A 14,445-nucleotide genomic window follows, 5' to 3' on the forward strand; every position below is an offset into this window, starting at 1 on the left:
AACATGGTGAACAAAGGAGGTACAACACGCAAGGACACCCTTTGTATCTACAGGCAGTTGCACCTTCCAGCTGGGCTTTGTGGCCCCAGCTACCAGTGCATGAAACACACCACTCCTGGAACTGCCTAGACCTTTTCACACCACACCCAAAGTCACCCTTTCCCTATTTATCCACTGGCACAATTCACCCAGGGCAATGCAGTCTGAACTCTGCTATACCCTTTTTTTTTTTTTTTTTTTTGCAGTACGCGGGCCTCTCACTGTTGTGGCCTCTCCCGTTGCGGAGCACAGGCTCCGGACGCGCAGGCCCAGCGGCCATGGCTCACGGGCCCAGCTGCTCCGCGGCATGTGGGATCTTCCCGGACCTGGGCACGAACCCATGTCCCCTGCATCGGTAGGCAGACTCTCAACCACTGCACCACCAGGGAAGCCCTGCTATACCCTTGAAGTGGGAAATTTGTAGAGGCAAATGCAAAAATAGGGCTGCAGAGAGAGACGCTGTGAACCATTAATACCTGTCCCGTTGGTTTCACCAACTAGACAAAGAGTAAGATCTGCCCAGTCAATTATTCGATTAATTTGAAATCTTTACCTATAAAGATTTCTTTTCCCGGACGAGTGGGTCTTTGCCCCTCCCTCGTGCTCTGAAAGATAAGGCTTTGCTCACTTTGCTGACTCTGGCGATAAGCAAATCTGCCTTTATTTAGAATCTTTCTTAGTCATGGTCTCGTCAAAGAAGAAGGCCATGTAATACCGCCAACAATCATATCACAGGGGCAAGGGTTTTCATTCACCAACATCCATCTTTCCTGATGGTGACCTCACAGCAATCTGCCCTTGTCTCCATCACCAAACACCTTCCATCCCATCTGTGAATCTGAAAGTGTCTCAAGCACACCCAACACGTTCTAGAAACACCAGCCTCCCCTGGTAAGTGGCAGCACACGTAGAGCACCAGGACCGGAAGTGCCTTGAAACGCTTCTATACCGACCTCGGTCTATGTGATTCGCGACTAGGTGACTGCCCCACCCTGTAGAATGGCCTTTCCTGCTCATGTCCCTGCTTGATCTTGCCAACTTTACACTGTCACCCCCTTGAAGGCTCTGCCATGTGCTTGTCTGAGTGTCTCTGGGCTGAAAGTAAACTAAAACTGCCTGATATATGATGCTCTTTGGTGGTGCAGAGACAGGGTTTTGGGAAACTCAAACACAGTCTTGGAAAAGGGGAAGCGGAGGGGCGAATATTTGTTCGGTGCCTGTTACCTGTGGACTCCTCAGTACCTGTGTTATTTCATGTGCTTCTAAAAATTTCCTACAAGATGGGTAGGAAATTATTATTCTTCCCATAATAATAATTATTATTATTCTTCCCATTTTACAGCTGAAAAAACGGAGGGCCAAAAATTTAGGCCAAGTGCCCAAGTTTACTGAGAGAAATGTTGGTGGAGCAGCAGAGGCCATGCTCTATCTGCTGTCTCCAGTGGTCACAATTCTGTGGCAGATTCCCATGTGGGCCTTGGAACTTTTCTCGAGGAGATACTGACTGTAATGATGTGAAACAGAATCAGACGTCAAAGCAGCAGACAGCCCAAATGGTGGATCCACCCAACCTGGGGGCTGGCATGCTTCAGTGTGCGGGAAGAAATAGATCTGCATTGCCCTGAAAACCACCTCGAGCGTGGTCATGATGGAAACTGCCACTATCACTGCCGGATGCAAAAGCACCCACTCGTTAAATGAGCAATGGGGATCTCAAAATTATTCGTTAATAGATCCAGCTGCTTGCAGCGATGTCTCTTTTGTTGATGATCATGAAACTGAAACGTAATGCCCTCTCCATGGAAAGCAGGGAGTCTCCCAGTGGGCACTCAGGGAGGTACTGTATCACCAGATGTTCTGCTCCCATCTCGTCTGCATCCCCCTTGCAGAAGGGAAGCTCGGCTCTGAGAGCCTGGCTGGAGGACAGCCACCTGGGCTGTGCAGCCTTCCCTCTGCAACCACAGAAAGCGATCACTCAGCAACAGGACCCTCTGGTCATGCCGAGGGACTTGCCGGTACCTGCCCAGGCAATGGGTAGGTTCTTAGCCGGGTTTAACGATCATCGGCAGAGATGAAAGCCCTTCCCCACCAAAGACGGCTCAGCTTATGGTGAGGCAGACCCAACATTTGGTTTTGGGAACTGCCGAACGTGCATGACATTTTAATATAACACCAGGTTCACTGCCTTCAAGATGTAACCCCATGCCTCACAAAAACAACGCATCCCAGAAGATGCCAGGGAAGAGCAAAATGAGACTGGAGAGCCGGAGAGCAGTGCAGCTATTTTCAATATACTCATTTTCTGATCTCCAGAGATGCAGCCCAGCCTGAAACCCAGCAGCTATGATCAGCCTGAAGCCCTCCTGCATCACGTGGGTGGCACAGAGAGTGCCAGTCAGTTAAGAGGGTTCCAAGCTGCCACTGGCTACCTAAGGAACTTGAGAAATCACTCTCTGGACCTCTGTCTCTTCTTCTACGAAAGAAAGATTCTCTGAGATGCCCCTACCCAACCACTGGAAGCCTTGCATGACCCCTGCCCAGCACAGCTGGCTCCTAGACCTTCTCGACAAGCCTTTCCAGCAACTCAGAATAAACATCAGTGAGCCCACGACTCATGGTGTGCTCCTCTCTACAGAGCTCCCGGCCCGCCACCCTGTATAGTGCTGTCTGGTGGTCCTGAGCAGGCAGGAAGCCCCCCGTGGCCAGGTTTGGGTCTCTCCCACTAGTGCCCTGCCTGGTGCTTTTAGACACTAATGTATTTGTTGAATGAGATGAACCTCTTCTTCTATCAGAGCAAGTGGGATTCCTAAGGACAGGAATGGGAATAATGAGAATAATACCCAGCTTGTAGGGGGTTTTTAGAACTGCATGAAATAACACAGGTACTGAGGCATCTAAACCAGTGTTCACCCCTCGGCTTCCCCTTTAGAATGGGATGAACCTCTTCCTCCATCAGGGTGAGTGGGATTCCTAAGGACGGGCATTCTGTTCCCACTTGCACCTCTGGTCCTAGAACATGGTAGGGGCTCAGTCACATGAATGAATGAACATGCGGGTGCTCTCAAAGGTCCCACTGCCCCTAGTTACCTTCTGCCTTGTATTACACTCTAGCTGTCTCTCTAGAATCTAAGCAATCTGAGGGTTGGGTTGGTGTCCCACGTTTATTTTGTATCCTCTGCAATCTCGTCAATTTTGCTAGGCATGAGGCACTCTGTAGGCTAGTGTGTACGTGGAAATAAAGTCAATTACAACAGTATAACCTTGAAACTAGTTAACAGAGAAAGGGCAATTTTTTTGCCTCTAAGAAACACTAATATCATCCATTAATGTTTACCAGCTGTTCTACACACTGATAGTAACATAAATAGTCCCTGATCTCCATGAATGAGTAGACGTTACCAACAGATTCATTAGAAACGTGCCTCTTACACTCACAGGAAATTAACTGCCATTCACAGCAATACCTAGAAAGTGACTAGTAATTCTCTGTTCTCGCTAGAATAAGGAATCTACATGCTTTACATATAACGCCCATTTACGATGCAAAAATACACCTATCCCGAGAAGCCTGGCCACAGCTGCTTTCTTTGAATCTTTTTTGGGGGGAAGATTGATGTTTGGAGGGCTTGTGATTCATGAAAGTTGCTGACCAGTTCAAATACTTAACTGCCAACCTGTTCTTTCAGAGAACGTTCCTTCCACGCACCTCGGCACTGCTCTGCCAACCCATGTGTGCACCAAGTGGGAGAAAACCTTGCATCACGAGAGCTGTGTACACGTGTCCCCAGATCTAAGGATGTGAGTCCTGAGGGCTGCGTACTATGCATGCTATTTAAGCAGAACTTTGATTTACATGCACAGGGTTTGTTTGTTTGTTTGTTTTGCGGTACGCGGGCCTCTCACTGTTATGGCCTCTCCCGTTGTGGAGCACAGGCTCCAGACGCACAGGCTCAGCGGCCATGGCTCACGGGCCCAGCCGCTCCGCGGCATGTGGGATCCTCCCGGACCGGGGCACGAACCCGTGTCCCCTCCATCGGCAGGCAGACTCTCAACCACTGCACCACCAGGGAAGCCCAGCACAGGGTTTTTGTTTGTGTGACCCTTAGGAACACATGCTCTCTTTCCACAAGGTGACCAGAACGAGGCTCTGAGTACAGAGCCAGTCCTTCTGTAGCTCTTTGTTCCCTGGAAGAAAATTCTACAAATGTTGACTCTTTTATTTACTCTAATGAAAAAGCTGTAGGCAGTCTCAAGTCTGAGTAAGCGTGAATGTTAGAAAGGTCCCTCTAGACTTACAATGCATTTTTCAATGTTCTGTCTGGGATGGGAATATAAACAGAGCATTCAAGATGCTTCTGTTAGGCTACTTCTAAGGGCAAACAGTTCTGATTGCTTAAAATAAAGGTTTTAGAATTAAAGTGATTCCAGTGATTCCCCAAAGAATGTTCTCCTTCTAGCCAAAGTGGAGTAAGGTGGATTGGATTTACCCTTCCACCAGAAATAACCAAAAATACTCAGAAAAAATATACATGAAGAAAAGGTTTTTGAGACACTACGTATCAGTCAATGAAGGACAATGATCTCTAGAAGAAAATGGAAGAGAAAAGCTTTGTGACATTGGCTTAGACAAGGATTTCTTAGCTATAGCCAAAAACATAATTCATAAAAGAAGAAAATAATCAATTGGACTTTATTAGAATTCAAAATCCCTGCTCTGCACAAGACACTGTTAAGAGAATGAAAAGATAAACCATGGCCTGGGAGAAAATACTTGCAAGTCATATATCTTATAAAGGAATTGTTTCTAGAATATATAAAGGAGTCTCAAAACTCAACAATCTAATTACAAATGAACAATCCAGTGTTTAAAAATGAGCAAAAGAGGTGAACAGATACTTCAGCAAAGATGGTGAATAAGCACAAGAAAAGAGCATTAATCATGAGAGAAATGCAAACTAAAACCACAGGGAGACATCGCCACACAGCTATGAGAATGGCTACAACTAAAAAGACTAATGATACTGAGTGTTAGCAAGGATGTGGGACAATCTGAACTCACACACACTTCTCGAGGGAACGCACAATTGTCCAGTGACTTTGGAAGACCGTTTGGCGATCTCGTAAACAATGAAAACATACCTACCACATGACCCAGTCTTCCGCTGCTATTGACTCAAGAAAAAGAAAGCAATGTCCACACAGAGACGTATACACGATGTGCAGGGCAACTTTATCTGTTAGTAGCGCCCAATCTGGAAACAACCCAAATGTCCATCAATAGGTGATAGGACTGCTGAACTGTGAAATATCTTTATGATGGGACGCTAGTCAGCAATAAGTAGAAATGAAGTACTGATATATGGGAACAGCATAGATGAATCCCCAAATAATTACGCCAAGTGAAGGATGCCAGCTACCAAAGACTATCTACTGCATAATTCTGTGTATATGAGACACTAGCATATATAAACTAATCTACATTGCCAGAAAGCAATATGGAAAGCACCTAGGGAGTAGTAGGTAGCAGGAAAGCTTATGGATAAACAACAAGGTCCTACTGTATAGCATAGGGAACTATATTCAATATCCTGTGATAAGCCATAATGGAAAAGAATATGAAAAAGAATATATATATGTGTATAACTGAATCACTTTGCTGTACAGCAGAAATTAACACAACTTTGTACATCACTTATACTTCAATTAAAAAAAAAGGCACAAGGAAACTTCTGGAGTGATGGACATGTTTGCTGTCTTGATTGTGATGATAGTTGCATGGGTGTAGACATGTGTCAGACTTCTCACATGGTATGCGCTAACTAGGTTTGGTTTATTTTGTATCAATTATACCATAATAGAAAAAATACTAAAAAGACATTGATTTGCCTTGGGGGATTTTGCAGCAAGTCATCATTTATGATTTGACAACTGTTCACTGAGTTCCTATCTTGTGCCAAGCACTGTGCTGCACTAAAAGGAAGCCAGCAGAGGACGGTCTGACACCTTGACCACCGGTGCAGCCTCCGAGGGTTTCCACTGTCCTACTGTGCTCAAGGCATGGAGATCCCGAAAGGTTGTGGATACACAGGTTTTAACTTCTATTGTCAGTCTCATTACATGTAAATGGCTTCAAAATGTATCATCTCTTTTCATATGCTGTGATAACACTTACACACTCATTTTGAAACTGCGCCTGTGCCTGCCCAATCATTTGCACAAATGACAGAATTCATCAAGAGAGAATCACACCTGCTGTTCCTCCGCCCCCACCCCAGCGCCACTAAGAAGGACTTTCAAGAAAACCAACAGGAGCGAGTAACTGTGCTGCTTGTTCTCGGGTAGATGGTCCTGCGCCACGGTCTAGTTTCCTTTACTTCCTCTTGTGAGGGCTGTGGATAGCATCGTTTGCTGTGTTCCCCAAAGTCCTGTAGACCATCATTTCTTATCCTTGAGATTTTCTATTAAGCCATGCTTTTAGGCCACTAATAATTAGCAAAACTATCTATCGCTCTATTCACCTTGTGGAAATTTGACTCTTATTGTATGAAACGTTCAGAGGAAGCAAGGGCCAACGTGATACGCACAGGGTCTTCAGTGTAGAAACCCTGGAAAGTGACATTCTTTTATCAACCAACCCACAAGGCCATACCATTCCACTGGCATAAACAAATCTCTAAAGGATGAACCATTATTTCAGTAGTAATACCATTATAATATTGGTCATCAAGCCTGTCAACATTGTCCTTAACAATACAGAAGTACTTGAAAAGGGGTTTCTTATCCAAATTACATGGGTTGAACTTGGGCAATAAATTTTCCAAAAGAAAGTAGGAAAACCTTCCAAATATAAAAAAGCTAAATTAGCATGACCGCGTAGAACTTTTTTTTGAGCCAGAACTAGAGAAACTGCTTGCAAAATGAAACAAGAAGCATATTTTAAGTGACATAACAAACCAAGTTATCCAAGTCAGTATTTTGTAGAAACTGCTAACCACCACTACATCTGTAATTGAATAAATTAGAAACTAGCTCAGAATTTACTTTCCACATTTACACAAGCCAAGGAAGGTGACTCCTACGAAGAATACTGAATATAAGATTCAAAATTTGGCAACAAATGAGATGATCCCAGCTGGCCCTGGACCACTAATAATGTTTTTGAAAGATTGGGTTATTAGATTAACAGTTGTAGAAGATGGACTCTATTTATGCAATGTTAAAGCAAACATTTTCATTAACCAAACAGTTCCTAAATTGCAAGCAGAAACGGGAAACTTGATCTGACACCTGTAGCAAATCTGAGGGCCTTCCCTGGCCCAGAGCTCAGGCTTTGCCACCATGGTGCACATTTCTCTTACACTCCGCTCAGGAGGGAAAAGAGCCACACTTTTTCCTTTACATGAAGTTTGTTTCAAAGGTATTCTGAAGAAACGCTTCTTTCCTCCTGAGTTTTCAACTCTTGCTGCCTCCCGTGGATAACTTACCCCTATTCTTCCCAAAGCCTTGAGAACTTTCTCAGCTCTCCAGTTGCTTTGGGTCCACAGTGTGTGGCTGTGGATCCTTCATTTAACAGGCACCAAGAGGCTCTACTTACATCATGCATGGAGTCCAGAAGCTTGGTCAGTTGGTAGAACCTCTGCCAGCTCTGCCCGGAATTGTTGGGACACTTCGTTACCATCTTCCTCAGTTCTTTGATGTAATTTGTCCTCATTTCTTCAAACGCAGCCTGGCTTTTGAGGCCATCCTTTGGAACTGTGTTGAAGGAATACCGACATGTAAGTTCCCAAGTTGGAAAACAGCTTTAGCGTCCTCATAGTCAAACGGCTTAGACTATTTTGAGGTCATGAGGCTCATACTTTGAGATTGATATTGAATCTCAACGATTACATTTATGAATAAACATGGCAGCTATATGACGGTTAACCTTTGTACACACACATATACAAAAGAATAATAACTGGTTTATTGGGTGTATGTTATAATGCACTTTGTTTATATTAGCTTGCTTAATCTTGACATCAGTCTTACGCCATAATCATTATGTTATTCTCATTTTACAGATGTGGAAACTGAAGACTGGAGGTTTAATCACTTGCACAAGGACACAATAAATACATGGTAGAGGAAGGGTATAAACCTAAGTCTGTCTGTTTCCAAAGCCTGTCTCTTAACCACAGTGCTATACTGTCTTGTGGTCTGTCATCAAAGTTTTTATGAATCCCAACTTGCCAATACCTCAGACATAGGAAAATATACTTTGATTTTCCAGGACAACTGGAAGAGCCACAGACAATCTAAGCTGGGGCTGGAATTAGAAAGCAACATCTTCATATTCCAGTTCCAATGTCAAAGACACTCGGGGAAACCTGACATCTACCAGGGGCAAGACAGTGTGTGGCAAAGAAGCACTTCCCGTCCTCTTTGTTCCAAGAGCACATGACCACCGAGGCACTGTCATGTGACTGCCCAGACCTGCTGGCAGGTCTGTGCACTGGCTTGTGTGTGTGACGGGTAACAAAACAGTGCTCTGCATACAAGGCAAGATCAAAAACTTTCGAAGAGAAGAAACCACATTCATCATTATCTTCGATAAGACAGAAAATTAAGGGTTATGTTTTCTTCTTTCTTTGTATGGAGTGGCTGGCTTTCCTAATGAAACAAAAAACATCTCACTAAAAATAATACTTTGAAATTCAGCACCTGGAAGGATACGAGTGTTTCTGTGACCTGAAAGGAGATGCTCTTTCCCAGGACACATGTGAACACACTTTATGGAGAAGGGGGTGCACCAGGGTCTGTGTTCTGCGAGGAGATGTAGGGCAGAGTGTAAGCTACAGGTGTCCCCTTTGAAAATCTACCTACATGTTTGCTTTTGTTCACTACAGCCAATATGTACTTACGCTTATGCTTTAACTCTGAAAAATCAAATCACTTAGAACTTTCCTTTTTGGATGATGAAGATAATAAAAACTCAACTTGTGATAATAGAGTCTGAAATTGCTCTTACTCTCACTTCTTAAGTGCACATCCTATTTGCTAATTTACAATAACTGGTATAAATAATAACTTACTTGGGCCATCAGCTCTTTAGAATGGCTGAATATGTTTTTGAGTGTTACATGTAACCCTGGGAGCAGGAATACCACTGTTTCCAAATAAACCCTGTTGTCCTGTATAAAGATACAGATTATCTTGCAAATTAACTTCCCATATGATGTTAATAATCTTCTCCTTGAGTTTAATTGTTGAGGCTTTTGATCTGTCGTTTATCTAAGTCTATTTTTTGTGGGGAAAAAATAAATCCCTAATGGCCACTGCACAAATTCCTGAGGCTGCCACAATATTAGTTGTGGTTTAAAATATTTGACATTCACGTTCAGAATTAAATATCATCCATTATGTGACAGTTTATTTTTCTTTGCAATTAAACCCTTGCTGTAAAAGTATAAAAAACGTAAAGCAGGATGGTAATAACCAGGACGTTAATAGTGAAACTACGGATCCACTTTCTACCAAAACTTTAATGTTAACCCAAAACGTTCCAAAAGAAACTGAAAGTTTGCAAGTAAGTGCCTACACTGCCCACCCACAGATAAACATTTATTTTTTTAAGTTTCAAAATGTTATGGAGTAAACCTTTAGTTTTTCAGTATAGATACTCATGGATGTCATACCTTAAAAAATTATCTAAAATTAGAATTAGAATTATCTAAAATTATCTAAAATTAGAATGAATACATTTCACAACTGTATTTCAATGCTATTTGGTATAGCTACTAAGATTAACCAAAAGCCTTCATATTTCTGATACCTGTGTTATCAAAATTCTCAAGATTATGAACAACTTGTATCAAATATTACTTGTATTTTACTGCTGTGACTGAAATATATTGTACCAGTTTCCCAGCCAGATATTTTAGAAGTTGAAACAAACCCACAAAAAAAGAGAACTTAGGCAAAACCTCAAATTTTGGAGGTCTGCCCGGATTTTCTGAATTTACTTATTAAATGCAGCAGGGCTCCTGGAAACCATCCAAAATCTATGGGCTGGAGAAGAGCAAAGAGGCAACTGGGTGGGAAGATGGTCTGCTTTCCCCTGTGAGCAAAAAGAACATGATCTTCTCTTGATGTCATTGCTTAGAAACTTTCCTGATACACTGGACATCAGGTGTGTCATTTAAGCTTCTAAATAAGAAGAAAATTTTTCATACGTTGTATCACAGGTTAGCAAAATAGGCTTGCAGTAAAATAAGCTGCAGTTTAAGCTGCAGTAAAATTCCTTACTTCTGTTCTACTTTTTGATTTTGCTTTTTCTGCATCTACAAAAATCAGCCTTGAATGTACTGAGCTACTTGGAAGCTAATAAATTAATTCAGGGAGCTTCAAAGTGATATCAGAATTGATTATAGGCTGACTGATTAAATGGATGTAAAAGGATAAGACACCAATTACAAGGAGTGGTCAAAGTTTACAAAGGATTAGTATCACACGCATTTTAGAAAAAAATTAAATTATATCACCCATCTGATATATATATATATATATTTTTTTTTTACATTTTTCTAAGAGTAATGATTAGTGACATAGCTTGGAAAGGGGAATAAAATCACTGTCTCTGAATTTCAAGAGTACATTTCCAGGGAATTCCCTGGCAGTCCAGTGGTTAGGACTCTGTGCTTGCATTGCTAAGGGCGTGGGTTCAATCCCTGGTTGGGGAACTAAGAGTACATTTCCAAGGTTACATTCCAGAAAGAATAAACTGGGAACCTCAGAAACCTTGAGGAACACTGGAGCAGGGAGCTAAGCCTGGTTCCACTGACCCTGCGGACGAGGGGCTGCAAACACAAGCTCCTGGCTGTGGGCTGAGTGTACAGGGAGGAATGGAGGGACCGGTGGGGCCCGCAGTAAACTGGGGACAGCATGGGCTGCCCTGCACAACTGGTCAGTGAAAATCAAACCAGACAAAAGGCCAAAAGCAACCTGAAAAGCCTTGCCGGCCAAGTGAAACACAGCTGGGAAGTGCTGACCCCAGCTCCCTCCCACAGCCTGCTCTCCCTCCAGTCTCCCTGCTGCCCTCACCTGTCATGACCTGCTTTCCACTTCCTGCTTGGGGCAGAGTGGGAATCGCTGTGAGTGAAGGCCAAGGCCCTGGGTTTGAGTCCTAACTCCCCAAGGAGGCTGCACAAGTCACACCTGCATGCCTCCATCCTGTCCACTTTAGAACGGAGGGCTACCCATCTTGCAGTGTTAAATCAGATCACAGATAAAAACACCTGAGAGGTGTTAAACGAGGTGGAGCAGGTACTCATCCGCATCTGCCACTGCCTCCCTGCTTCCTGTTCTACCCGTCTCAGGCTTCAGTCTTCCCCAGACCCAATCCTCCCTTGTGGGCAACAGCATCTCTTCTTATCCATTCCATCCTCAGTGCTTGGCATCTGCCACTGCCTCCCTGCTTCCTGTTCTACCCGTCTCAGGCTCCAGTCTTCCCCAGACCCAATCCTCCCTTGCTGGAATCAGCGTCTCTTCTTATCCATTCCATCCTCAGTGCTTGGCTGCTGATGCCACTTCCTTGCACGTGACTCTACTGAAAACCGCCCCTTCTCCCAAGCTGCCGATTCCTGGACCAAGGGGAGAGCTGGCGGCATCCTGGATGCTCTTTTCAGCTTCCAGGTGGTCGCTCAACAAACTCTCCTCCTCTGAAGTCCTCGCCACTCACCCCGGCGTCCTCAGCATTCAGGACATTTCTCCGTTTTCTCAGTGGCCCACAGCGCTTGGCTCTGGGATTTCCTCTCCATCCTGTCTCTTGCCGTCATTCCCGGTCTCACCCTCATCTGATGGGAGCTTCCTCAAATTCCTTCCCCTCTGTTTGAAAAGGCCTGTGCCCTTGTCTGTGGAAGAAGCGCTCAGCATCCTTGCCAAGGCTAATCCTGCCCTCCCTCATCTCTTCTGGCACCGTCTGCCATCGACTTCTCTCCTCTCATGCTTGGTTCCGGGCGCCTAAAAAGGCTTCCCATCCATCTGCAAGTCCCTGGCTGTCTGGCACCTGCCTGATGCCCAATGGTCAACCCCACTAGGCTTCTGTCAGCATTCTCAGCTTTCCCTGGAAGTGATGCCATTAGTCATGCCGCTCGGGAAACCTTGAACTCTTGGCACCTTCCCAGTTCCCCGACGTCCCTGACAGTTCTGTCCCTGTCCCTCAGCCGCTGCAATCCTCCTTTCCAGTAGCTCAACGGCTCTTTCCTCTTCTTTCCGTGTCTCGGCACCCCACTCGCCATTGGACTTTCATTTTCTATAAGGATAATTGCAAGTTTATATCTTGATACCCAAACCTGTCTTCTGAGCTCGAGTCCCCCAGTTTCCCCCTCTTTCAGCCTCTCTATGAGAGGCTACCTCTGACAATTAGCCCATCCCAAAGAGAAGTCATTTTACGCTCCACAAAATCTGCTCCAAGTCCTGACGTGAACGCATTTCTCTTCATGGTATCACTGCCATCTGAGTCACTTCGCTGCACTCAAAACCTAGGTCACTTCCGACCCAGACTATTTTTATTTCCCCTTCTTGTCAGTTGCCAAGGTCAACTCTGCAGTGTGTCTTGAACGCGTTTGGTGCTGTCATCATAGCATCCACCATTATTTTCCAGGCTGTTATTTCAACAGCCTCACAGCAGGTCTCTAGGCTTCTAGTCTGGCTCAATTCTCTGTCTGGCTTGGCCTCTCTCCCTCCCTGTCCCATTCCCTCTCATCCAGTTTACTGTCAGATACATGTCCATAAAGCCATGAAGGATCCCTTTGGTCATGTCACCCTACTGCTCAGAGCCTTTGGTACCACACTCCCCTGCTCGCCTAATAGACACCAGTTGTCTTCAACAGGTGGGAATCTTCCGGCCCAATCTGCATCCCAACCTAATTCCCCACTTCTCCCCAACCCAATACCACCTGATGTGCCTTGAAAAATTTAGTGGATACAGAAATGAGATAAAAAATTTAAAACATTAACAGGCAAAACAATTCCCGAGAACTAAGTGCTATTGCATGGGTCTGCTTCCCACCCTGCCACGCTCGCTCGTGCTGTGTTCCCCAGCAGGAAGGCCAGCTCCTGCCTCAGATTCAACCCCTCATCCTGGCAAAGCTCTCTGAGTTGCAGCTTCACCACGAATCCCTCCCTGATACCCAGAACTGAGCATGCGCTTCTCTTCTCTGAGCCCCCAGAGAAGAGCCCCCTCTTTATCTCTATCACGGTAGATAATCCCTTTCCACAATGTATTAAAACTACCTTGGAATTTATCTTACGGTAAAACTCCCTGAGGGTGGAGACTGTGCCTCATTCATCCCAGTCGTTCCTGAATTGCCCAGTCCCACCATACACATAACAGACACTTAACAAATCAGATGGATGAAGGAATCAAGGCAGATGCTCTACCCAAAGCTTCATACTCTGCAAGTAACTTAGTTCATCCGACACCAAAGCCCTCCGCCCACCTCCTCCTGTTTTTTTTTCATATCGGCTACCTGACCCTATAAATAGGCAACTCTCCTAAAGGGGAGATGATGTGACAATGTAGGAAAAGGGCCAGGTGGGTGTCAGTTTACTTGTGCTCAGCAGCAGCAACACTTTCATGACGGTGTATTCCTCAAAGGTGAGCTGCAGCCGGACAAACTGAAGGCTGATCTGGTGCATCCCCTGGCAAAGCTCATACATGGCAGACTGGTGCATCTTCTCTCTGCAAAGGAAAAGCAAAGATGTCTGAGAAGGCAGTGTCCACGATCAGACCCAGACTGGCGGCCCAAGGCAGCCTGATGAGAGATCTGGGTCAGATCTCTCATTTGCTTTTGGCTTCAACACGGAGCAGAGGTGTACTTGCAAGGCAAGTCAGCTGCCTTGCATGGTGACTGGTAAATTGCTTATAGACCAACCCTGTCAGGCTGTTGACTCGTCCATTGGGAGAATGTGTCAGAAGCACCGAAACCAACCTTTCTCAAAGCGTGCCGTGATTTCATTTTACATCAAGAGTGACAACAAGTGATGGTGGCGTGTGTGATCGTGAGATTGTCCACCAAGCAGAGAAGCTGCTGTGATGTGGGGGGAAGCCTGGAGATGCCTGTTCCTCTTTGGCCAGTGATCCCAAGCACTTACTATTTGGAAGGGCTGTGTTAGATGCTGTGGATGCAGGACAGTGATGAATAGTCTTATTTCTACTCGGAGCCCTTTACAGAGGTCGTGAAACGTGTCCGTTAACTCTTTGCTCTGCACATTTCAAAAGGGAAATCAGACAACATTTTAAAAGATTCCTCAAATGGAATCTCTCCAGTACAGGGAGAAAGTGATATGGGAGTTTGTGTGATACATACACGTGTCCATTTAAACAGCCAACCAAGCTACTTTCTCCGCCAAATCCAAGCGTTTCCA

At 44.8% G+C, this 14,445-nt stretch overlaps 1 protein-coding gene across 2 annotated transcripts in view; it reads right to left on the reverse strand.

Annotated features, from left to right (window-relative positions):
• NR3C2 (nuclear receptor subfamily 3 group C member 2) overlaps positions 1-14,445 on the reverse strand; it is a 370,425-nt gene that overhangs the window by 25,236 nt on the left and 330,744 nt on the right. For both annotated transcript variants that reach the window (XM_027117133.1, XM_027117134.1), the window contains exons 7-8: positions 13,629-13,759; positions 7,634-7,791 (exon numbers count right to left, since the gene is read on the reverse strand). In XM_027117133.1, the coding sequence (XP_026972934.1) occupies positions 7,634-7,791; positions 13,629-13,759 (289 nt within the window). The remainder of the gene's footprint in view (positions 1-7,633; positions 7,792-13,628; positions 13,760-14,445) is intronic.

The sequence above is a fragment of the Aethalodelphis obliquidens genome, unplaced genomic scaffold, assembly GCF_003676395.1.
Source record: "Aethalodelphis obliquidens isolate GAN/ISIS:26980383/991018 unplaced genomic scaffold, ASM367639v1 scaffold17, whole genome shotgun sequence".
Classification (NCBI taxonomy): domain Eukaryota; kingdom Metazoa; phylum Chordata; class Mammalia; order Artiodactyla; family Delphinidae; genus Aethalodelphis; species Aethalodelphis obliquidens.